The sequence below is a fragment of the Marmota monax genome, unplaced genomic scaffold (genome assembly GCF_021218885.2).
Source record: "Marmota monax isolate L192 unplaced genomic scaffold, Marmota_monax_Labrador192_F-V1.1 WCK01_AAM20220418_F8-fsc00018, whole genome shotgun sequence".
NCBI lineage: Eukaryota > Metazoa > Chordata > Mammalia > Rodentia > Sciuridae > Marmota > Marmota monax.
In genome coordinates, this window is record NW_026692201.1 from 24,602,418 (window position 1) to 24,627,385 (window position 24,968).

The window sequence follows — 24,968 nt, forward strand, 5'->3', positions numbered from 1 at the left end:
CCTTGATCCACTTTGAGTTGAGTTTTGTGCAGGGTGAGAGATAGAGGTTTAATTTCATTTTGCTACATATGAGTTTCCAGTTTTCCCAGAACCATTTGTTGAAGAGGCTCTCTTTTCTTCAATGTATGTTTTTGGCACCTTTGTCTAGTATGAGATAACTGTATTTATGTGGGTTTGTCTCTATGTCTTCTATTCTGTACCATTGGTCTTCATGTTTGTTTTGTTGCCAATGCCATGCCATTTTTGTTACTATAATTCTATAGTATAGTTTAAGATCTGATATTGTGATGCCTCCTGTTTCACTTTTCTTGTCGAGGACTGCTTTCCAAATGAATTTCATAATTGCATTTTCTATTTCTATGAAAAAGGTCATTGGAACCTTAATAGGAATTTCATTAAATCTGTATATTTTTGGCATGATGGCCATTTGACAAAATTAATCTTGCCTATCCAAGAACATGAGAGACCTTTCCATCTTTCAAGGTCTTCTTCAATTACTTTCTGTAGTGTTGAACAGGAATCTTACACCTTGTAAGTTCAAAACTAAACTCTTGCTTTTCATTGGACAATTTTTAACTTTATCTGAGCCCTGTGCTTCCACACCTTTGCTTTCAAGAAATGACTAACCACAAAAGACCATAATACTCTTGAGTATTCCAAGATAACCTATCACTGCCATCCTCAAAGATCCAGTTAAGGGCCTTCTCCATCTTTCTTACCCACTTTCAGAAGATGACAAGATGACTTTCTTTATGTCTTCCTGTCCCTCATGTCCCTTTCCTTATCTTTAAGCTCATCTTCATTAATGAATTTCCTCTCCATCGCAACAAACAGAGTAAAGCTGTCTCCTTAATCACCTCGTGTATTCTGCTTTCACACACCAACACTTACATCAACTCTTATCTTAGTTGATGGATCCACCTTGATGGTGTCTCAGGCCCAAAGCCTTGGTAATCATCCTAGACTTCTCTTTTTCTCAAGTATTCCCATCCAATTTACCAAGAATTCCTTTTTGCTATAATTTCAAAATGCATCCAGAATCCAAACACTTCTAACTAATTCTTGTTTAGCCACCATGGTCTTAGTCACCATGTTTATTGTATGAGTGATAGAAAAAAAAAATCCCATTGGACTCAGTTTCTGCCCTTGCCTGGCTGTATATTCTATTCTCAACAAAATAAGATGAGTCATCTCCTAAAATTCTCTCAAGGTTACCACTTCAGTCAGACTTCTGAAAATGAACTAGAAATTGTCCACAGTCTGGCTCCCACATGACTTCTGGAACTCATCACCTACCACTCCCTTGCTCACTCCTATCTGACAAAACTCTTTTTTGTCTTTCTATGCTAGACATTACTCCACTATAGAATCGAAAACTATAGGAGTCACTCCACAACTCTTCCAAGTGTTTACTCAAATGTCAATTTCTCAACGAAGCCCACCCTAACCACTCTTTAAAAAATACATATATACGGATGCTGATCCATAATGGGGGGGCATGGGAAAAATTGAGGAACTTTGGGCAAAGGGGAGGGAGAGATGGGGAGAAGACTTGGAGGCAGGATACACGGTGGAATGAGATGGACATCATTGCCCTATGTACATGTATGACTGCACATATGGTGTGACGCTACATCATGTACAACCAGAAAAATGAAAAGTTGTACTGCAATTGTGTACAATGAATCAAAATGCATTCTGCTCTCATATATGCCTAATTAAAATAAATAAATACATTTTAAAATTAAGAAATTATACATATACACCCTACATACCATTATGTTTTTTTAAATTTTTTTAGTTGTAGATGGACACAATACCTTTATTTTATATGTTTATTTCTTATATTTTTTAATGTGGTGCCACAGATCCAACCTAGTGCCTCACACATACTAAGCAAGCACTGTACCACTGAACCACAACACCAGCCCGATGTTCTATTTATTTTTGTTTTGTTTTGTTTTGTTATGTTTTTAATTTTTTTTTACTTTTTATTTTTTTTTTAATTTTTTATTGTTGGTTGTTAAAAACATTACAAATTTCTTGATATATCATATTTCACACTTTGATTCAAGTGGGTTATGAACTCCCATTTTTACCCCATATACAGATTGCAGAATCACATCAGTTACACATCCATTGATTTACATATTGCCATACTAGTGTCTGTTGTGTTCTGCTGCCTTTCCTATCCTCTACTATCCCCCCTCCCCTCCCCTCCCCTCCCCTCTTCTCTCTCTACCCCCTCTACTGTCATTCATTTCTCCCCCTTGTATTATTTTTCCCTTTCCCCTCACTTCCTCTTGTATGTGTTTTTGTATAACCCTGAGGGTCTCCTTCCATTTCCATGCAATTTCCCTTCTCTCTCCCTTTCCCTCCCACCTCTCATCCCTGTTTAATGTTAATCTTCTTCTTATTCTCTTCATCCCTACTCTGTTCTTAGTTACTCTCCTTATATCAAAGAAGACATTTGGCATTTGTTTTTTAGGGATTGGCTAGCTTCACTTAGCATAATCTGCTATAATGCCATCCATTTCCCTGCAAAATCTATGATTTTGTCATTTTTTAATGCAGAGTAATACTCCATTGTGTATAAATGCCACATTTTTTTATCCATTCGTCTATTGAAGGGCATCTAGGTTGGTTCCACAGTCTTGCTATTGTGAGTTGTGCTGCTATGAACATCGATGTAGCAGTGTCCCTGTAGCATGCTCTTTTTAGGTGTTTAGGGAATAGACCGAGAAGGGGAATAGCTGGGTCAAATGGTGGCTCCATTCCCAGCTTTCCAAGAAATCTCCATACTGCTTTCCAAATTGGCTGCACCAATTTGCAGTCCCACCAGCAATGTACAAGTGTACCCTTTTCCCCACATCCTCGCCAGCACTTGTTGTTGTTTGACTTCATAATGGCTGCCAATCTTACTGGAGTAAGATGGTATCTTAGGGTGGTTTTGATTTGCATTTCTCTGACTGCTAGAGATGGTGAGCATTTTTTCATGTACTTGTTGATTGATTGTATGTCCTCCTCTGAGAAGTGTCTGTTCAGGTCCTTGGCCCATTTGTTGATTGGGTTGTTTGTTATCTTATTGTCTAATTTTTGGAGTTCTTTGTATACTCTGGATATTAGGGCTCTATCTGAAGTGTGAGGAGTAAAGATTTGTTCCCAGGATGTAGGCTCCCTATTTACCTCTCTTATTGTTTCTTTTGCTGAGAAAAAACTTTTTAGTTTGAGTAAGTCCCATTTGTTGATTCTAGTTATTAACTTTTGTGCTATGGGTGTCCTATTGAGGAATTTAGAGCCCTACCCCACCGTATGTAGATCGTAGCCAACTTTTTCTTCTATCAGACGGCGTGTCTCTGATTTGATATCAAGCTCCTTGATCCATTTTGAATTCACTTTTGTGCATGGCGAGAGAAAGGGATTCAGTTTCATTTTGTTGCATATGGATTTTCAGTTTTCCCAGCACCATTTGTTGAAGATGCTATCCTTCCTCCATTGCATGCTTTTAGCCCCTTTATCAAATATAAGGTAGTTGTAGTTTTGTGGATTGGTTTCTGTGTCCTCTATTCTGTACCATTGGTCCACCTGCCTGTTTTGGTACCAGTACCATGCTGTTTTTGTTACTATTACTCTGTAGTATAGTTTGAAGTCTGGTATCGCTATACCGCCTGATTCACACTTCCTGGTTAGCATTGTTTTTGCTATTCTGGGTCTTTTATTTTTCCATATGAATTTCATGATTGCTTTCTCTATTTCTACAAGAAATGCCATTGGGATTTTGATTGGCATTGCATTAAACCTATAGAGAACTTTTGGTAATATCGCCATTTTGATGATGTTAGTTCTGCCTATCCATGAACAGGGTATATTTTTCCATCTTCTAAGATCTTCTTCTATTTCTCTCTTTAGGGTTCTGTAGTTTTCATTGTATAAGTCTTTCACCTCTTTTGTTAGGTTGATTCCCAAGTATTTTATTTTTTTTGAAGATATTTTGAATGGAGTGGTTGTCCTCATTTCCATTTCAGAGGATTTGTCGCTGATATACAGGAATGCCTTTGATTTATGTGTGTTGATTTTATAGCCTGCCACTTTGCTGAATTCATTTATTAGCTCTAATAGTTTCTTTGTAGACCCTTTTGGGTCTGCTAGGTATAGAATCATGTCAGTTGCAAATAGTGATAATTTAAGTTCTTCTTTTCCTATTTTTGTGCCTTTAATTTCTTTCGTCTGTCTAATTGCTCTGGCCAGTGTTTCGAGAACTATGTTGAACAAAAGTGGAGAGAGAGGGCATCCCTGTCTTGTTCCAGATTTTAGAGGGAATGCCTTCAATTTTTCTCCATTTAGAATGATGCTAGCCTGAGGCTTAGCATAGATTGCTTTTACAATATTGAGGTATGTTCCTGTTATCCCTAGTTTTTCTAGAGTTTTGAACACAAAGGGATGCTGTACTTTGTCGAATGCTTTTTCCGCATCTATCGAGATGATCTTATGGTTCTTATTTTTAAGTCTATTGATGTGGTGAATAACATTTATTGATTTCCATATATTGAACCAGCCTTGCATCCCAGGGATGAGTCCTACTTGATCATGGTGCACAATTTTTTTGATATGTGTTTGTATCCGATTCGCCAGAATTTTATTGAGGATTTTTGCATCTAGGTTCATTAGAGATATTGGTCTGTAGTTTTCTTTCTTTGAAGTATCTTTGTCTGGTTTAGGTATCAGGGTGATGTTGGCCTCCTAGAATGAATTTGGAAGTTCTCCCTCTTTTTCTGTTTCCTGAAGTAGCTTGAAAAGTATTGGTATTAGTTCCTCTTTAAAGGTTTTGTAAAACTCTGCTGTATACCCATCCGGTCCTGGGCTTTTCTTAGTTGGTAGTCTTTTGATGGTTTCTTCTATTTCCTCAATTGATATTGGTCTGTTTAGGTTGTCTATATCCTCCTGACTCAATCTGGGCAGATCATATGACTTAAGAAATTTATCTATGCCTTCACTATCTTCTAATTTATTGGAGTATAAGGATTCAAAATAATTTTTTATTATCTTCTGTATTTCTGAAGTATCTGTTGTGATATTGCCTTTTTCATCCCGTATGCTAGTAATTTGAGTTCTCTCTCTTCTTCTCTTCGCTAGCATGGCTAAGGGTCTGTCGATTTTGTTTATTTTTTCAAAGAACCAACTTTTAGTTTTGTCAATTTTTTCAATTGTTTCTTTTGTTTCAATTTCATTAATTTCAGCTCTGATTTTAATTATTTCTTGCCTTCTACTTCTTTTGCTGTTGTTTTGCTCTTCTTTTTCAAGGATTTTGAGATGAAGTATGAGATCATTTATTTGTTGGTCTTTTCTTTTTTTAAGGAATGAACTTCAAGCAATGAATTTTCCTCTTAGAACTGCTTTCAATGTGTCCCATAGATTCCGATATGTTGTGTCTGTGTTTTCATTTATCTCTAAGAATTTTTTAATTTCCTGCTTGATGTCTTCTATAACCCATTGTTCATTCAGTAACCTATTGTTCATTCTCCAAGTGATGTATGCTTTTTCCTTCCTTCTTTTATCGTTGATTTTCAGTTTCATTCCATTATGATCAAATAAGATGCATGGTATTATCTATACTCCTTTATATTGTCTAAGAGTTTCCCTGTGACATAATATATGATCTATTTTTGAGAAGGATCCATGTGCTGCTGAGAAGAAAGTGTAACTGCTTGATGTTGGGTGGTATACTCTATATATGTCAATTAGGTCTAGGTTATTAATTGTGTTATTGAGTTCTATAGTTTCCTTATTCAACTATTGTTTGGAAGATCTGTCCAGTGGCGAGAGAGGTGTGTTGAAGTCTCCCATGATTATGGTATGGTGGTCTATTAGACTCTTGAACTTGAGAAGAGTTTGTTTGATGAACATAGCTGCACCATTGTTTGGTGCATAAATATTTATGATTGTTATGTCTTGTTGGTGTATGGTTCCCTTGAGCAGTATGTAGTGTCCCTCTTTATCCCTTTTGATTAACTTTGGCTTGAAATCTATTTTATTTGATATGAGTATGGACAATCCTGCTTGTTTCCGAAGTCCATATGAGTGATATGATTTTTCCCAACCTTTCACCTTCAGCCTATGTATGTCTTTTCCTATCAAATGCGTCTCCTGTAGGCAGCATATTGTTGGGTCTTGTTTTGTGATCCATTCTACTAGCCTGTGTCTCTTGATTGGTGAGTTTAAGCCATTAACAATTAGGGTTATTATTGAGATATGGGTTGTTCTTCCAGCCATATTTGTTTATTTCTGTTACTAAACATGGTTTGTTTTCCTCTTTGATTATTTCCCCCCCCTTTACTGTCCTACCTCCCACTGTTGGTTTTCATTGTTATTTTCCATTTCCTCTTCCTGTAATGTTTTGCCGAGGATGTTTTGAAGATATGGTTTTCTAGCTGCAAATTCTTTTAACTTTTGTTTATCGTGAAAGGTTTTAATTTCATCTTCCATCCTGAAGCTTAATTTCGCTGGATACACAATTCTTGGTTGGAACCCATTTTCTTTCAGTGTTTGAAATATGTTATTCCAGGATCTTCTACCTTTCAGAGTCTGTGTTGAAAGATCAGCTGTTATCCTGATTGGCTTACCCCTAAATGTGATCTGCTTCCTTTCTCTTGTAGCTTTTAAAATTCTCCCCTTATTCTGTATGTTGGGCATCTTCATTATAATGTGTCTAGGTGTGGATCTCTTATGATTTTGCACATTTGGCGTCCTGTAGGCTTCTAGGATTTGGGATTCTGTCTCATTCTTCAAGTCTGGGAAGTTTTCTCGTATTATTTCATTGAATAGATTGCTCATTCCTTTGGTTTGGAGCTCTGTACCTTCCTGTATCCCAATGACTCTTAAGTTTTGTCTCTTAATGTTATCCCATATTTCTTGGATGTTCTGCTCATGGTTTCTTAACAGTCTTGCTGAGCTGTCTATGTTCTTTTCAAGTTGAAATACTTTGTCTTCATTGTCTGATGTTCTATCTTCTAAGTGTTCTACTCTGCTGGTAGTATTCTCAATTGAGTTTTTAAGTTGGTTTAATGCTTCCTGCATTTCTAGGATTTCTGTTTGTTTGTTTTTTATAACCTCTATCTCCCTGTATAGTTGATCCTTTGCTTCCTGGATTTGTTTGTGTAATTCATTGTCGAAGTGATCTTTCATTGTCTGATTTTGCTGTCTAATGTCTTCCTTGATACTCCAGATCATCTGAAGCATGTATATCCTGAATTCTTTATCTGACATTCCATCTGCTGCCGCTGTTACCTCTTCTAAAGTTGAGTTGACCTGCATTGCTTGTGGTCCTTTCTTTCCTTGTCTTTTCATACTGCTTGCGTTTCTTTCTGCTTGGTGAAACACTGTTGTGTTTTTTAAATGTTTTTTCCCCTATATATTTATATTGCTCTTGTATAGTTGAAAAGTCTCCCTTGCAGGGTCGGGCGGCGGTCTGCCTACCTTGCAGGTACGGGCGGCAGCTCTGCTCTGCCCCTCCTCCAATTGGTGTGAGGTGTCTACCATGCCTGCGGACCCCTGGGCCTGTTCTGCCGGTCGGTCGCAAGTCTGCCTACCTTGCAGGCGCGGGCGGCGGCTCTGCTCTGCCCTTACTCCAATTGGGGTGTCGTGACTACCACGCTGGCAGGTCACTGGGCCTGTTCCGGGCACGGGCGGCGGCTCTGCTCTGCCCCTACTCCAATTGGGGTGACGAGTGTACCACGCTGGCAGGCCACCGGGCCTGATCCGCCGGTCGGTTGCAGGTCTGCCTACCCTGCAGGCGCGGGCGGCGGCTCTGCTCTGCCCCCCCTCCAATTGGTGTGACTTGTCTACCACATCCGCGGACCGCTGGGCCTGTTCCGGGTGCGGGCGAAGGCTCTGTTCTGCTCCTACTCCAATTGGGGTGACGTGCCTACCACCCCGGCCAGCCGCTGGGCCTGTTCCACCTGTCGGTCGCAGGTCGGCCTACCTTGTGGGCATGGGCAGCGGCTCTGCTCTGCCCCTACTCCAAATGGGGTGACGTGTCTGTCACACCGGCAGGCCACTGGGCCTGTCCCGCTGGTCGGTTGCAGGTCTGCCCACCTTTCGGGCACCGGTGGCAGCTCTGCTCTGCCCCTACTCCAATTGGGGTGTCGTGACTACCACGCCGGCAGGTTGCTGGGCCTGTTCCTGGCATGGGCGGCGACTCTGCTCTGCCCCTACTCCAATTGGGGTGACGTGTGTACCACGCTGGCACGCTGCTGGGCCTGATCCGCCGGTCTGTCACAAATCTGCCTACCTTGCAGGCGCGGCCCTGCCCCTCCTACCACGCCCGTGTACCACTGGGTCGTAGGTCTTCCTTAAAGTAGTAAGCACTAAAGCTGTGCACTAATGACCTGGATTATTTTCCATTATGGATTCTATTGAACTTTTCCATACCATTACTCCCAGTTGTCTTTCCAAGGTTTGAATGTGATAGGAAACCACTAGTATTGTATAGTACCACTAGTATTGTATAGTACCAATCATCATTGCTATGATGATTCTAATTATGAACTCATCATAAACTAGAGGTTTATAACAGTAGTACCAAACCCAATACCAAAGAGTAGGCATTGACTCAGGCCAAGAATGTTCATTCAAGTCTTGGCAAGTGCTATATAGAATGTGAAATGAGGATTTAGGAGACTCTAGCTCTCCAAATTATAAAGGAAAAATTCTAAATTGGGTTAAAAGAATACCAGGTTTAATTTAAAATTTTCTAAAAACAATTCTTAACAGGTTTCTCTCATAAAGCTCATTTTTAATTCTCCTATTCATTGCATTTATTTTATTTGCCATTGCACAACCATTTGTGATTAATCTCTGTGCATTCTAACATCAGAACAATCCAGGATATAGTTTGAAGAAATCAAGTCTAATGGAAATAATTGGACTTACAATCGGAAAAACTAGGTTCAAATCCTGCACCAACTATTTATTGTATGTTTTTGAGCTTTTTTATTTTTTTATAAGAATTTTTGTGACTAAATCATTTAAAGTGATACCTACCTTCTAAACAAGTTTTTAAGCATACAGGACTGTTTTATTAGCTATAGGTACAATGTTGTATTGAATATTTCTCAGATTAATTCATCTTACTCAAATAAAATATCATTCCTATTGATTAGCAACTCTCTTTGTCTTTTTCCCTGGGCTCTGGAATTCACACTCCATTCATAGATTCTATGAATTTCACTGTTTTATTAGACACTTCATTTAAGAGGAATCATACTGTATTTGTCCTTCTGTGATGGGCTTATTTAATTTTAAAATAATGTCCTTAAGGCTCATCCATATTGTTACATATTGCAAAATTTTCTTCTTTTTAAGAATAAATAATGTTAGTGTGTGTATGTGTATAAACATACATATGTTCTTTATCCGTTCACCCATCCATGGACATTTATGTTGTTTCATCATTTGGCTATTGTGAATAGTGTTGCAATGAAACATGGGAGTATAATATCTCTTCAAGATTCCAACTTCAATTCTTTGGAATAAAAATCTAGTATTCCTGGATCATATGGTACTTCAGTTTTTAATTTATTTAGGAATCTCCATACTATTTTCCATACCAATTGTCCACCAACAGGGAACAGGGTACCAATTTTTCCACATCCTAGCCAACATTTGCTGCTTTTCTTTTTTCTTTTGGTCAACAGCCATTCTGACAGGCATAGAGCTATCTTATTGTGATTTTGATTAGCATTTCCCTGCTTATTAAGCACATTAAGCCTATTTTCATATACATGTTACCCATTTGTGTGTCTTCTCTGGAGAAATTTATATTTATGTGTTTTGATCATTTTTAAAATAAGCCTATTTAGGTTTTGTTTGCTATTCAGTCATAGAAGTTCTTTATATATTTTGAAAATTAACCCCTTGACAGGTATAGGGTTTGCAAATATATTCTACAATTCTGTAGGTTGCTACAGAATTGTACACATTCAAATACATTCTACAATTCTGATGATTGTTTCCTTTGTTGTCCAGAAGCTTTTTTACTTTGACATAGTCTCAGTTGTTTATTTTTGCTTTTGATGTCATAGCTATGAAATTATTGCTAAGAAAGCCCCAATGTCATGAGACTTTCTCCAATATTTTCTTTTAGTGATTCTTGTAGTTTCAGATTGTATATTTACGTCTTTAATTCATTTTGAATTGGTTTTTGTGCACAGTATAAGATAGGAATACAAATTCATTCTTTGCATAAGGATATCCCATTTTCTGAACACCTTTTGTTAAAAGAGATTTTCCTTTCCCCAATATGCATTCTTGAACCTCTTGTCAAAGATTAGTGGATCCTGTATTTCTGAATTTATTTCTAGACTCTCTAATCCATTCCATTATGTCTGTCTTTAAGACAGCTATTACATCATCTATTCCGTAATGTCTGTCTTTAATCCAGTACCATACTGTTTCGAATATTCTATCTTTGTAATAAATTTTCTATATATCCATTATATCATATATTATATATTTATTTATATTTACTTATTGTAATATATTGAGCAAGTTTCTAAATCTTTCAAACTAAATTTTCTCGTCTATAAATGAGAACAATCATCTGTGTTTCAGAGACAGGTTTGTGGGGGATCATGCTTTTAGTTCCTCCAGAGGATAGACTCTAGACGGAACTCCTAATAGTAACTAAGTAAATGATACTTCCATTCCTTATTTCCCTGAGGTTTGGGAACAACCAAAGAATCTTCTGCATTCAAAACTCAATTGGAAATCACAGAACTACCTGTCTTAGATTGCTAAAAATTCTTCTGGTATGGAAGAACTTTCTGCCACAGTTTTTGTCTATTCCTTGAATACTCCAAAGTTGTTCCCACACCAAGACTTTAACCTCTTTCTGGAATCCCTTCCTGTGTTTTATTCCATAAGTATAATGTATTCAAATCTTAATGTGGTCCTTTATGTAAATGATGGCTCCTTCTCACCTCTGGTTACTCTCTGTCATGACTCTTTGTTCCATAAACTCCATAGCATTACTGAAGTTACTTTTGCTTATTGACTTATTAACCTGTTTATTTCCCCACAACCAGAACGCACATTCACAAAAATTGTATTTCAATTGTTTACAGCAGCATACTTAGAAGACTGTTGGGCTCATTAATGGTCACTCAAAAAATATCGTTTAATGAAAGAAGTAAAGGATTTCTATTTGAGCATGAATGTGTATCAGATTCTCTCTTTCATAGGAAACAAGAATAAAGGATGTTGATTGCTTACCAGGAGATGTGGGAGTATGCATCCCCATGTCCTGTGCCAGCCTCCTGCCTCCCACCCTCAAGAGACAGGGAAACGGAAAATTCATGTATTTCACCATAGATGCCTACACTAGTCATGCATTCCTCACATTCTTCACTGATGGACAGTCCCAACTGGGACAGCTGAAGAGCATATTAACTACTCAATAGCAAGATCCCAGGCCTCTGAGAATCCTTTCCTACTCCAAAACTAGCTGCTTTGGAAATAAGCCCCACTTCTGAATTCAGACAGATTTGTTTCATGTAAACTTCTGATGAACATGCATTGTATTCATCTAAGGTTGATTCTCAGGCTTCAGTCTAACCTTACTTCTTGCACAAATGTTAGCCAAGTCTCCTTATGTGACTTGAACAATTTGAAACGATGGGATGAAGAAATATAGAAGAAGACAAAGAATATTGAATATTTTTGTATGGGTAATAATTTGAATACTGATTTCTTTGGCCTTATTATTGTTTTAACTTACTAAGTTGAGTTAAAATGTGTCTCCTTAGAAATTTGAGAAGGTACAAATGTATTTCATCTACATATTAAAATATATCAAGTTTTCTTTTTCTCAATTTAAACTCTTAATTAGTAGTATTGGCTGTCAGAGGATATTCAATTTACCATTGTCTTAGATTTCACCACACTTTAGGTGTTGTAGTATACTATTTTTTTTCATGTTTTCATAATGTTATTGCCATTGTGGATGCAGATGAATGTGGGGATAGTGATTTTTTTTTTCTCTCAAAGAAACCCTGTATCATGACTATAGGTCTAAATTGGTTCATATATGGGATCTTCACTATTATTTACCTCTAAGAAGCTTCTTTATCAACTTCTTAAAGTCCATTTTTGTAAATAAAATATAATGTAAAAGTACAAATATCTTAAAAATATACATTTTGCCTCTTAAGACTTACATTATAAGATCTAAAATAAGAATGGGCATGTAGTATATGTAATGACTGCAACTGTAATCCACAAATACAGTAGAGAAAAGGTCAGTCTCTGCTGTTTCATGTTATACTGTTTTACACTGAATGACTAAAAGACACATGAAAAAAGACTTTCTAATAGTGAGAATAGTGAGTAGGGGAAAAAAAAAAAAAAGCTTTCCCAGTGCTTCAAGGAGATTGTTGTCAAGATTCTTTTTTACTCATGTATTGCTTTATGAATACATTGAGATTGACTTCACTAACATTATATGCATTCATTTATATATTTTATCATGTGCCTATGTATAAAATATTCATGTCAAGGTTCTTTAGAAATGCAGGATTTCTCTTGAAAATCAGGCTTTTTATTGCTGATAGTACACAGTTCTAAAGGGTATATTCTCATTCATTCTCTCCACCACCACCCCTGTCTTGCTAGGTATCAGACCCAGGTGTGCTAGGCATGTACCATAACTCCGAGCTATACTCCCAGTTACTCTTTTTAATTGTTTTTGTTCATTGACTTACTTGTCTAGAGATTTCATTTTTAACATTCACAGTACCAGAACTCCTTGCCTTAACCATATTAGGTGATGATTTAAGACAGTCATCTTGTGTCCTTGTAGAGCAGAGAGAAAAGTAAAGCATAATCTCACCCTTAAAAAGTAGAAGTCTTATATCCTTAATATTTTCATTCAGTTTAAACATTAACCCTACAAAACAAAAAATAATTTGATAAATTTAAATAAGATTTAACTAAATAAAATATATTTATTAAATCATATTTAAAGTGTCATTTTATTCTAGTATTATTTTATGAATATTCTGTTTCTTACCAACCATATTATTAGAACTATTAAAATTTAGAAAGTGTAACTGACTAGCAAGAATGATTCTTAATCACTATGAGTAAATAAATAAATTATTAAGTTGAGTATCAATCTGAAATTGATTTAGAGAAGAATTTTAACATAATATGCAAGAAAGGCAAAACAAAAAGACTAGAAAATGGATCCAGTTTTTAATTTTAATTTTTTTGTTTGTTTTTGGCACCAGGGATTAAACCCAGGGTGCTTAACCACTGAGCAACATCCCAGCCCTTTGTTTGTATATATTTTATTTTGAGTCAGGGTTTCTATAAGTTAGTTAGGGCCTCACTAAGTTGCTGAGGCTGACTTTGAACTTGTGATCCTCATGCTTCAGCCTCCCAAGCTGCTGGGATTCCAGATGTGTGCTATCACACCTGGCCCTCTGTATGTTTCTTGATAATTGAGATGACCCCCACAATTTGCAGAAGAAAAAACTCCGAAATATGAAAAGTAAGCAAGCCATGACCTTGACAACTGTAGAGCTGAAAGTGTACATTACTTGAATTTGTTCAAAGCTCAAGTGCTATCACCTTTACTTAGACATTCAAAACACAGTGCATATAAACTGTATCAGCAGAAAGTTTCTTTATAGTCTATACAAAAATTTTGTAAATTTAACTAAAGAGTGAGATTTGCTTTATTTAGGTTGGTGTAGAAAAAGAAAGAAAAACCAAGGAAGATTGGGGAGGGTATATTGTAAAGGATTGAGCAAGATAAAAAATTGGGGAGAAAAAAAAAAAAAAACAAGCTATGTCCTTTTACTAAAGGGACATCCAAGGTCTATTTAGACATATGAATGATTCAACATATTTGAATAGAGCATTGGGAATGTTGAGATTGACACAAATGAAAACAATGGACTATGGTACAAAATGGTAACTATAGTTAACAACAATGTATTATATTCTTGAAAATAATCAAGAGAGTGCATATTAAGTATTCTCACATGAAAAAAAATGATAAATGTATCGGGTAATGCATCCGTTAATTTAGCCCAACTTAACTATTCTAAATATATGAATATTTCAAAGTATCATATCACTATAAATATATACAGTTTTTATTTGCTGTTTTAAAACATTTTTAAATAAAAGCAACAGAATATACCAAGCTCCAATTTTTTAGCCACTATTATTAAAAGAAACTTTTTTCCCCACTGAAAAGGTACAGAAAAACAAAGTAATGAAAAGGAAATGAAAATGTTAATTACATTGATTTGATCAGTACATACTAAATACATGTGTTGAAATATCACACTGTACCCCATAAGAATGTACAATTATTAGCATTAATCAAAGAATTTTTTAAATGTATAAGGAGATGGACATGTTAGCTACCATGATTTGATCACTAATACTGTGTACATGTGTCAAATTATCACATTCTACCTTATAAAATTCTACAGTTAAAAACAATTATCTTTGATGAATAAACTTGCACATTGCTAATGAGAGGTAAGCAATTCTGAAATTTTGTTGTTGAAATTAAAGGAGCAAAAAATTTATAGCTTAAAAAATAATACTTCATTATGAAATTTCACCCTTTTTTGCCTTGGTTTTAGAGAAGATTCTACAAAATAAGTCACGTTTGACCAGAGAACAAAGACTCAAGGTTCCAAATTGGATAATGAATTGAAAGTCCTGAAAGGTATTATAAAACTAAGGAAAAATTAAACATATGATTTCATGAATGTATTTAGATGACGACCGACAAGTTAGCATCCAGGTTCCAGGTTCCGGTGAACAATGTTTAGGAAATGGGTGGGCGGGAAAGAGATTCTGACAACTTGTGCTTGTTATTCACGTACTCTGCAAAGTTTAGGGGAGCAGTGAAGGACTGGGACTGCATTAGAAATCATTCTCTGTGCTGGTTCTCTGGGCTTGCTTTGAACTCTTTTTCATCATTATTTTATGCCGCATCTTGTCTTTGTGTTGGTAGAAGGGAAAGGAAAAACACAGGAGACTAGCCTTTAGTTTCTAAATCAAAGCTCTGCTTGGCTGATTGCTGGAGTGGCTTTTCAAAGGCAAAGCAAGTGGGGACATTAAAATTCCTTGTTTCTGTGGACCAGGAGCTGAATTATTTCTTAGTTTTTTTTTAAAGCATATTTCAATACATCTTACATTTACCTTGAAACATTTTCTGCATTTGTTTTTCAGTTGATTGGCACTTGGAGGAGATAAAGCAAGGTAGGAACGCAAAAGTGAACCTGTGGAGGGTAGGAAGACCAGTCTCCTTTCATGGAATTTCCCCCATTGCCCCTTTACATTCCTTTTCACTTTTAAATGTCTTTTACTTGTTGCTGGACCTTTATTTTTATTTTTATTGATATGTGGTGCTGAGAATTGAACCCAGCGCCTCACACATGTGAGGCAAGTGCTCTACCACCGAGCCACAACCCTAGCCCCCATACTCCCGCGCCTTTACACTCTTTGACCTCAAGGTTCAACGACGTTAGTTATATCAGTTGCCTAAGACCCAGACCCAGAAAACAAGAACTAGACTCTTCTTTGGGATCCCCACTCCTGCCCTCTTTACACTGCCCTATGCTGCCTCTAGAGTTAAATGGAGAAACTTTAGGCAAGAAAGGCTGGAGAGGATCAGTTAAGCGTCTAAGATGCTTGAACATTTGCCTTGACTTGAGAGAAGCAGCACGGTAGTTCTAGGCATTGAACGCGCTGAATAGCTGCCGCTGAATATCTCAGAGGCTTGATTTTCAACTTTGAAAGATCAGCCTTCGGAGGAAAGTAAAACGCTTTCTATACGCCCTCCACGCCTTCCGCGCTGATCAAAGAGGCTGTCGTCCCTCAAAGATTTCGTGGGCTTCTTCTTTGTAACATCCTCTTCGCCTTGTTCTTAGGGGGTTCTTTCGGACCTTTCTCCTCTGGTTATTTCCACTTCTTTATCCTAGGTTCTTCTTTAATTGTAAACTGAAGTCGCCTTGGCTCCGCAGGTGAACAGGACAGATCGCTGGATTCCTTATTTTGACAAAAGTCCAGAGAACCATTCCTGCCACCCAACCACCCCCATATTTAGACACACTAGCGAGACCTTCAAGGATCATTTTGGAGAGGAAGGGGTGCTTTCTGTGGCCCTGGAGAACGGCTAGAGAAAGCGCGGGGAGGCTGTAGGCAGGGGAACCCTATCTGCTTCCTATGGGGAGGCGCCTAGTGGGAACAGCCCGCTCGCACCCGCTACTGCCCTGCTGCGGCGACGACTGGCACAATTACCCACCCGGAATCCGGTTGGTGCTGCGGGTGGGCAAAGACAGCGCAGCCGGCATGGAGGGCGGCCCAGAGGGTGGCGCTGGCGGTGTGAAAGGCGTCTTTGTGCAAGACCCCGCAAGGGGCGAGAGGAGAGGAGAGAGCTGAGGTGGGAGCTAGAGGAGGGTGTCTGGGTTGTCCCTACACTCCCACCCGACAATCCCATTAGAACAATCAGGGTAGCTCCAGCAGGGGGCGGAGTGGCGCGAGAGGTTGCCCAGAGCTGGGGGCTCTGTCAGGCTCTCTTTGAGGCAGGACTGGGAAGAAAGCAGTTTGGGAAGTTGGGGCACCGGGAGGGATTTGGCTCCCCGCCCTCTCCCCTAGGTGGCCGAGAGATCACACTGGCTGCAAGGGCGCGACCCCTCGCGGATCTCTCACTCTGGAGTCGGGGAGCTGGGAGAGCCGGCCCTGGGGCGGGGCCTCCCTCCTGCCGGGCAGTACTGGTGCCCACCCCCCCCCCCACCTGGGGGGAGAGGGGCGGGCGCCGCACAGCCTTCCTTCTGCGCCTCAGCCGCGTGGCTTGCGGCTTATTTTCCCAGCTGGCAAGCGTCGCGCTGCAGACAAGGGAATGCCTGTGGTGAGTTGTTTATTTTGTTGAAGTTTGCGGTGGGCCAGGGGGACGTGGAGGGCGAGTGGCAGGCAGCGACCGACCGGGACTGTTTTGTTTAGGTCTCCATCCACCTGTGTGGTATAAATCTGCCAGCCCCAGGGCAGCGGGGGGCCACGGTGAGAAAACCCTGCTCTCCCAAAGGCCGCTTTTCGACACTTGCAGACCTAGGACCACATTTGATTCCCCTAGCTTACACGGCCCCTTTGCCCTCCATCAACGTTTCCCGCACCCACTGCGGATAGGACTGGCGTTCCAATGGACAGTCAGCGCCCACTAACCGAGGACAACAGGCCTTTGAAGTTCTTCCCAAGTGCCCTTTCTGTTTCCTTTAGGACAGTGAAACTAAGGGTTTGGTGAAGGGCGCCCATGAAATTAGTGAGAACTTGCTCTGAAGGCTTCTGGCGTGAAGTACGTTCAGGGGTGTCGGGTCTGCCTGTTACTACGAACTAGGATGCGGGTTGGCCAGAGTTTCCCAGACTTCAGGCTAAACAGAAGTAGGCACTAGGCTCCTGGGGCAGCCCAGAGGAACCCCCGGGGCTGATGTTAGTCATGGCCGCGGCTGCGTTTGCCTGGAAGAAAAGACTAAATACATTAGTGAGCTGGTAAAGCTTTTAAGGCTTTCTTGGGAGTGCGTGGCTGGCTAATGAGAGGTTAATTTTGTTTCGAAGGGAAGGCTGAGCTGGTTTCCTGAGATAAATGGACAGGAAGCGCATTACCTCTGCGCGCTGGCAAGCGGCTTCCAAATGCTTTTTGCACCTGCCGCTTTGAGCAGTGCAAGCCGCGGCGGAGCCCACAGGGATCGCAGAGGGCCGGTTGTGTACGCGCGGGTGATGAACCCCTTGCACACCCGGGGCTCTCTGCCACCGAGGTCTCAGCGCTCGCCTCGAGCTCTGGGACTCTTCTCTCACACCCAGGTCCTGCGTGTTCCGGAGCTCTGGGACCCCCCGATCCCGCTGAGCCCTCTCCAGGAGCGGAAGGGTTAAGAATGATGTAAGTACAAACCACGAACTGCTTGCCGCTGGGCTCTTGGACTTGGCTATTTCAGCCACTGCTTTTCGCACACAGTGGACCGGGAGGCAGCCGAGGAGCCCTTACCCTACAATAGGTTGCATAAATCGCAACTGTGGGTCTGATTCCTGGTTCCTCTGCCCTAGGCGATCCATTAAGAAAACCGAGATACTCCTGTTAGATTTCTGGAAATGGAGATGTAGTAACTGGGGAACAGTTAAGACGTCACGTTTAAGTTCAGGAAATGAAACCGCATCTTGTTTAGAGTCCTTTAATGTTTCTCTCGTGTGTTTTAATTCTATCCATTTGCACGTTCATGCGTGGTATGCTTTGCTAGGTCCCCTGAAAGTATGTTCTGGTCTCATCTTTCCTTCCTGAAAACAATGACGAAGGGAGAAAGTATGAGTGGCAAGAAACAGCGTGGATGTGTCAGATGTTCAAATTGTCAATCACCTCATAATTTTTTTCCTAATTAAAATATAAAACTATTACAAATCATCAATTAAATGTTTGTATTCCAGCTCCTTTCCCAGATTTTTCATTGTAGAGTACAAAAAGCCTTAACCTGAAGCACACGAGCTTGAGTAGCTGCACTATAAACGACTATTTCAGCAAACCTATTCCAAGTATTGCTAACAGCCCAAATTTACCCGCTAGTTTGTCAGCTGACCTAATGTCTTGAAAATAGGAACCACCTTGTGGTTTAATTGTGAAAATTAGCATTTTCCTCTAGCGGCTGAACACTTATGTAGCAATAAAAAGTGAATTGTTAGGCTTATAAATCTTGAGCTTGTCAAATTTTACAGCAGAGGAGCAATAAAGCACCTTAGAGGAGATGAAGTTTTTCCTCTGAAGAACAGTTGTTTCGCGGTATCAGGATTTGCAGTGACTCCAGGACGCCCTCTATTGATAAGAAAATCTTGATCACCCCGTTATTTAAGAAACAGGATGGGCCAGGAAGGAAAAAAGAAGAAAGGGGGCAGGGGACGACAAACATAGTCACCAGCAGAAAGACCCAAGACCCAAATCAAATTGAATTTATTGATACTTAACTTTGGGTTATACTTGGTGAGGGGGGTATTAACCCAGGAGCGCTGAGTTACTTACCTAGTCCTTAAAAAAAAATCAAATTTTTTTTTTTTTTAAATTTTGAGACGGTTTCAATAAGGTGCTGATGGACTAGCTATATTTCTGAGGCTAACCTCCAACTTGAGATACTCCTGCCTCAGCCTCCCAGTAGCTGGAATTAGCCAAGCTGGTTATATGTTTTGACATGTGAATAAAGTGGAATATCTTGAGTTAAGGGGGGGGGGCTACATTTTATTGTGTCTTTTTAGTGAAACACTTTCAAAAACAAAGTGCCATATATGATTACTTTTAAAAAGACATTTACTAGTATCTTGTGAACTGTGTTTCATGGATTTTATGTAGTAATTGCAAGAAACTAATTTTTGCTCTAATAGTACTTAGTCCATGATATTATCTAAAAATGTTAGAAACTCCAAGTCCCACTAAAAGCCATCTCTCCAGGCAGCTCTGAAGCTATCATTAAAATATTAAAGATAGATACGAGGTTTGGATTATACTGTGGGTAGTGAAAGGTGTGTTTACTACTTGAGTCATCTTAGTATGTAATAAGTAATGAAAAGTTACAGTAAAAAGATGGGTATCCTTCATTAGGAACCTAGTGGTTTGAGCAACTCATAATGTGTCTAATGAGTAAGCTGGTGAGACCTAAGGTTTGCCCCCCAATTATCCTAGTCCATTGATTAGCACACTGTAATATGTGGAATATTAGCATATCTGTGGTTGATATGAAATTCCTAATTAGAGATTCTGAGTAATGTAGTGGGTAGAGTTGCAAACTGCAATTTTGATGTACAGTAAGTGGATTTAAAAAGGCAGCCCTGCGTGGTTTAGGGAAAGGCAGAGGTCAGAGAGTATGAAGTGGCCTCCAGTCTTGAGGTCATTCTTGAGAGTAGATAGCAGTTCACACCTACTGATAACAGATTGGATCCCATCATCAGTCTCACAATTGCTTTCCTGTCTCCATTTGGTAGCCCCCTTTCCTTGCAGACCACTGGCCTTTTTTATTTCCTTAATTTTTGGACCCATCCAATCTAAAAAGTAGAAACTGACCATTCGTTGAATTAATCTAATAGACTGAAAATGTGTGAAAAAAGCCACTGAGCAACAGCAAAACGTGACATAATTATGCTGCATAAAAACTCACCATTCTCATTAATCTAACTACACTGTAACCGCACACATTGAAGTCCATCCACTCTCAGACCCTCCTCGCCGCTTCCAGGCAGGGAAATGTCAAAGAAACCAGAACATTGTAAGCTTTTCACTCAGTCGCCTGCTAATTCCCGGGAGTTCGCCAGTACCTTCCTGGCCTATCTGATCTGCTTCTGACCGCAGAGCAGATTTCCAACGCGGTTCGGTTCGGTGCTTGATTTACCAAGCGTCCTCAACAAGCTTAAGAGGTTCCGCAGGTGTTGTTGACTGAGAGGGGACCTGCTGCACAGCACGAGATTAAAGAACCGGCTTCAGCCCAGGATCTGAAGCTGGAATCGGCTGGGGTAGGACGTGGAAGAATCGGGTGGGGAGGGATTAAAAACAAACCACCAAAAACGTGGAGGAAGCTGAACCCGATCACATTAATTCGAAGGGAGGTTAAGGGCTGTTCCCTTGTAACTCCAGCAAGAGGGAGAGTGGCTGTCAGCAGTTCTACTTGGGAGCAGGGAAACAGTAAATAGAGGAAGTGGGTAGAGGAGAGAAAGGAAAACCGAGCAAGAGGGAAGCCGACCAGGGAGCCGAAAAAAGGACCCGCAGCCTGCGGACGCGGAACTCGAATTACACACAGCGGGCGGGAGGCGAGAGGCCGGAGGTAGAACGGGGGCGGACGCTTTGAGCCCTGAGAGTGGCGGGCTGGGCCCGGCAGACGCGCGCTCGCAGCCAATGGGAAGGGAAGAAAGGGGTGCTGCCTGGGGGCATGGAGCAGAGCGGATTGGCGGGTGCAGAGTGGGGCGGGGCGGCAGTGCGGAGCTGAGATTGATTGACCGCTCTGGCCACCGTGCAGATATCCCGGCGGCCCGCTGCTGCTCGCAAGGGCTGGTACCCCTCCTGTAGGTCCACGCCCGCACTCCACGCCCGCTGAGCCCACGCTGGCCGCAGCCCGGGCGCTCGCGCTCTCCAGGCTGGTCTCGGCACTCGCTCACGGTCTTTGTATCTTCTCTCCTGCCTCTCTCTTCTCGCCCGCTGTCTCCGACCACCGTGATGCTTTTGCTCCGCGTTGCCGCCGCCGCCGACTCGCTCCGCCTGCGGCGCGCCGCTTGCTGCGGCGGTGGCGGCGGCCCATCTTCTACGCTGGCCTGAAGGAGGAAGAAGAGGAAGCGAGGCGTGTTCCCCGGCCCATGCCGCAGCCACGGGCCCGGACCCGCCACGGCGCCCGCACCGCCGCCCTCGCCCGAGCCCAGGAGACCTGCATGGACGGGCATGGGCTTGAGAGCAGCACCTTCCTGCGCCGCCGCCACCGCCTCCGCCGCTGCCGCCGGGGCTGAGCAGCGCCGCCGCCCCCGGCTCTGCCCGCCGCCGCTGGCGCTGCTGCTACTGCTGCTGCTCATCCTCGGGCTGCTCCACGCAGGTACGACGCGCGCGGGGGGGAACCAGGCCCGGGCCGAGGGCTTTGTTCTCCAACAGCCTGAGTCTTGAAAGCGCTCTCCGGGGCAGAAGGGCTGCGTGGAGCTCCGGGAAAGGCCTCTCGAGCCCGGTACACGCACCTTGGCCCTGCTCGCGGCGCGCCCAGGCGCGGAGAAAGCCCTCTCTCCGTTGCCCTCCCTGCCACCGTCTCGGACCATTGATAAATCTCCCGTCCTAGAGCAGCTTATCAAAGATTTAGCGGGCGGGGACTGTGCGCCCGAGACAAATGTTCCGGATGCTTTATTGCTCTCTGCATTGGTGTTTACTGAAAGTCAGGCTCGGATCAGGTTTCCGCCGCCGCCGCCTCGAAGTGGAAACAAGGAGCCTTGTACTGCTTCTCTGGAGCTGGGGGTGGCGGCGAGGCGAAGGAAGCCCACCAGATGGAAAGATTTTCAGAGTTTAAAAACCTGGGGGTTAATCTTGAAGAAACTTAAACTTATTTGAACAGGGATTTCTTTCGGTTTTAGCAAAGCTGCTTTTAATTCAGCGTTTTGCCTCTCTTGCAAAACTCGTGCTTCCTGGCTAGCCGCGTGTTTTCGGGTTCCAGGAGAGGTTGACAGATAGCATGCTGCCTTCTGGAGGTCGGCGTTTGCCCTGTCGAGGCTGCCCTAAGGAATGAGTTCTTAGGGAAGTAAGCCTGCAAGGGACCCTGCTAACGTGTGATGCCCATTTTTCTTTGTGTGTGTGGGGGGGAGTTTTCATTGAAATCCAAGACGCTGTTTACAAATGAGGAATTCACAAAGAATTTTTATATATTAATTTCAAATTTTAAACGCAGATTTTAGTTTGAGAACAACAGGACATTTGATAAGTTTCTTTTCCTCCTAGGATGTTTTGTCCTATGTTTATGTTAACAGCAGTCACAACGCGCTGATTGAAGAATCATGAACCTTAACGCCACCCAACTGCGCGCAGAAATTTTTACTTATTTATTGAGGCACAATCAGAGGTTCTAAAAATCTGGGAGGTATTTTTAAGTAATGGAAAACAATGTTTAAGGTTTAAGGAAACGACTTAATTTAGTTTGCCTAACTTTGCCTTTGTGGTGTAGTAGCTGCATTTTAATACTGTCACTTGGGGAAACTTAAGTCTTAATAAAGAATGTAGTAGAGAATTTTGGAATGATTGTTTTCATTAGTAGCTTTAGCACCTTAGGAAATAATACTAATGTGCATTGCAATTTTGTGAAAAATTCTTAATGTGCCAAAAGATATATTCGGAAGCAAGTGTATGGGGTTGGGGTGTATGTGCCCATAGTGCCAAAAGTATACATTCTTTATATGGAAACTGAAGTGGAGGGTGGACCCCTCCCCCACCAACCTGTGGCTTCTTGAACATTGTTTCCAATAGTTGCCATAGGGTCCTATGACAGGATCCAAATGTGGTTCTTGAAGATTTCCATGCTGGCTTATGAAAGGCATATGAAATTGGTTTGGGAAATTCAAGAATTTGGAACATAAAGCTCCTATCATTATCTCAGTGTGCCCTTGCTAAAGTCACCATTAGATTCAACTCCAAGTGCTATGGTGCTTAATTTCTATGGACAATTTATTGGAATTAAACAATTAATCTGGTTATAGAAAAGAGGGCTCCTTTTGAGAGATCTCTTTGAAGAGAATGTTATTGAAATGCAGGGGTTGTTTCCCATAGTAGGAAGCCTAGCAGTGCTCTTTGCAGATGGACTACCATATGTTTTATGTCTGGATCCATATCATTTGCCTCAGCACCCCATATGGTTCACTCAATTCAGCTTCAGCATATCTCCTTTCTTTTATTATAAACTGGTGATTGTGCTGCAGATTCGCACATGCGGTTCTGACATTAAGGAAACTGTCTTGAATGGTGAGAGGCCTTTATGTCTGATTCATTAAAAAATAATAAAATGAAAGCACTAGACCTATAAGTCCTTTAGCACTTTCAGTAACTGGCATGAAAATACTATCACACTGATTGTAGATGATTTGACCCCAAAATGAAGAAATCTGTAACTGCAAATTAAAAATTCTGCCCTTGAGAAATAGCTTTCATTTATTTACTTACATATACATAACGTGTGTATTTATTTTTAGCAAACCTCTGCAGTTCCTAAATGGAGATCCAATATGGAAGTTACTTGCTTACTCATACACTTCAGGGCCTTCGTGGCTACATCCTTGAGATTGTTTCTACTCTGCATTGTCTTGGCATTTTGACAGGAGGTTTACTTTACCGCCTGTAACAGGCAAAGTGTGCATTGTCATTATAAATTCATGAAGCCTGGATATTTCTGGGTGTATGCTACAAATTAGTCATTATACAGAAGCCTGAGATGGAGCTGAAAATGCTGACCTAAAAGCACTTTTCTCTCTAGGTGGCCCTTCTCCATCCAATAATCTTTATAACAAAAGGCTGTTAGAAACCTTCTCTGAAGAAGCAGTTCTATTTTGCTTGTGATTTCTCATAGCAATCAGCACCTATATATATGCTATGAAAAATGGAAAGTTTGAGAGTGAGGTTGGGGATGAAGAAAGGAAAGGGAGCCAGGAGTCTAAAGTCTGCTTCTTTTCCCTTCTGAACAGTTGCATCTATATTTCCAAGGCATTCTTACTTTTGATATTTTATGATAATCATAAGTAAATGTATGCTCGGATAGATTTTATAGACCATAAAAAGAACAAATAGGCACTGCAAATTTAGCGGAAACTTTTTTGTGCTCTCATTTATTTGCAGTATAAGAACCGTTGATTACCGAGAGATCATGGCCCTGTTTTTAGTTTTTGCTTTCTATTTGCTATGAATCTGATTTTAAAAGTAATGTAACAGTTACATCGGACTTTTTTTTTTTTTTCTTCAGCTGTCATTTACTACTGTTGTTAAGAGTTGGGAAATTAAGGGAGGCATGAGCTGTGGTGGAAGGAAAAGGAGATTTGAAGAACATTAATTACACCCTGGCTTGTGATCCATCTAGAAAGAGGCCTTTAATAGCCCTTTGCCTTGGTTTTCCTATCTGTAAAATGGCTTTAAAGCCTTTGGGAAGTTTTTTGTTTTGTTTTTGATTTTGTTTTTAGCTCCAATAGACTTGATCTGCTTTGGAGAGAGGAATTAATTACATCAATATTGGAGCTGCTTGGGTCAGCTTTGGACTGAGAAAGCTTAAAATAGGCCAAACATATGAAGGTGATTTTGTGATTAAAAAAAAAAAGTGATTTAGTGATTGTTCTAAGTACACAGCTCCACAATATTAAAATAATCCGGATCTTCTCTTTTATTCAGATTAAACTGAATACAAAGTCTAGAGTACAATATTTTT

General features: G+C 40.8%; 1 protein-coding gene and 1 long non-coding RNA gene across 2 annotated transcripts in view; one reads left to right on the top strand and one right to left on the bottom strand.

Moving 5' to 3' along the window:
* Nucleotides 1-16,323: 16,323 nt before the first annotated feature.
* Rgmb (repulsive guidance molecule BMP co-receptor b) overlaps nucleotides 16,324-24,968 on the top strand; it is a 28,536-nt gene continuing 19,891 nt past the window's right edge. Inside the window, exons 1-3 of the mRNA XM_046428952.2 lie at nucleotides 16,324-16,933; nucleotides 17,881-17,956; nucleotides 21,358-21,623. Coding sequence (XP_046284908.1) covers nucleotides 17,952-17,956; nucleotides 21,358-21,623 — 271 coding nt within the window. The 5' untranslated portion in view covers nucleotides 16,324-16,933; nucleotides 17,881-17,951. The remainder of the gene's footprint in view (nucleotides 16,934-17,880; nucleotides 17,957-21,357; nucleotides 21,624-24,968) is intronic.
* Nucleotides 17,998-21,374, bottom strand: LOC124082530 (uncharacterized). The gene is made up of 3 exons (XR_006848420.2): nucleotides 20,208-21,374; nucleotides 18,800-18,877; nucleotides 17,998-18,348 (listed from the first exon to the last, which is right to left on the bottom strand). It is a non-coding gene; the product is annotated as an uncharacterized LOC124082530 (long non-coding RNA).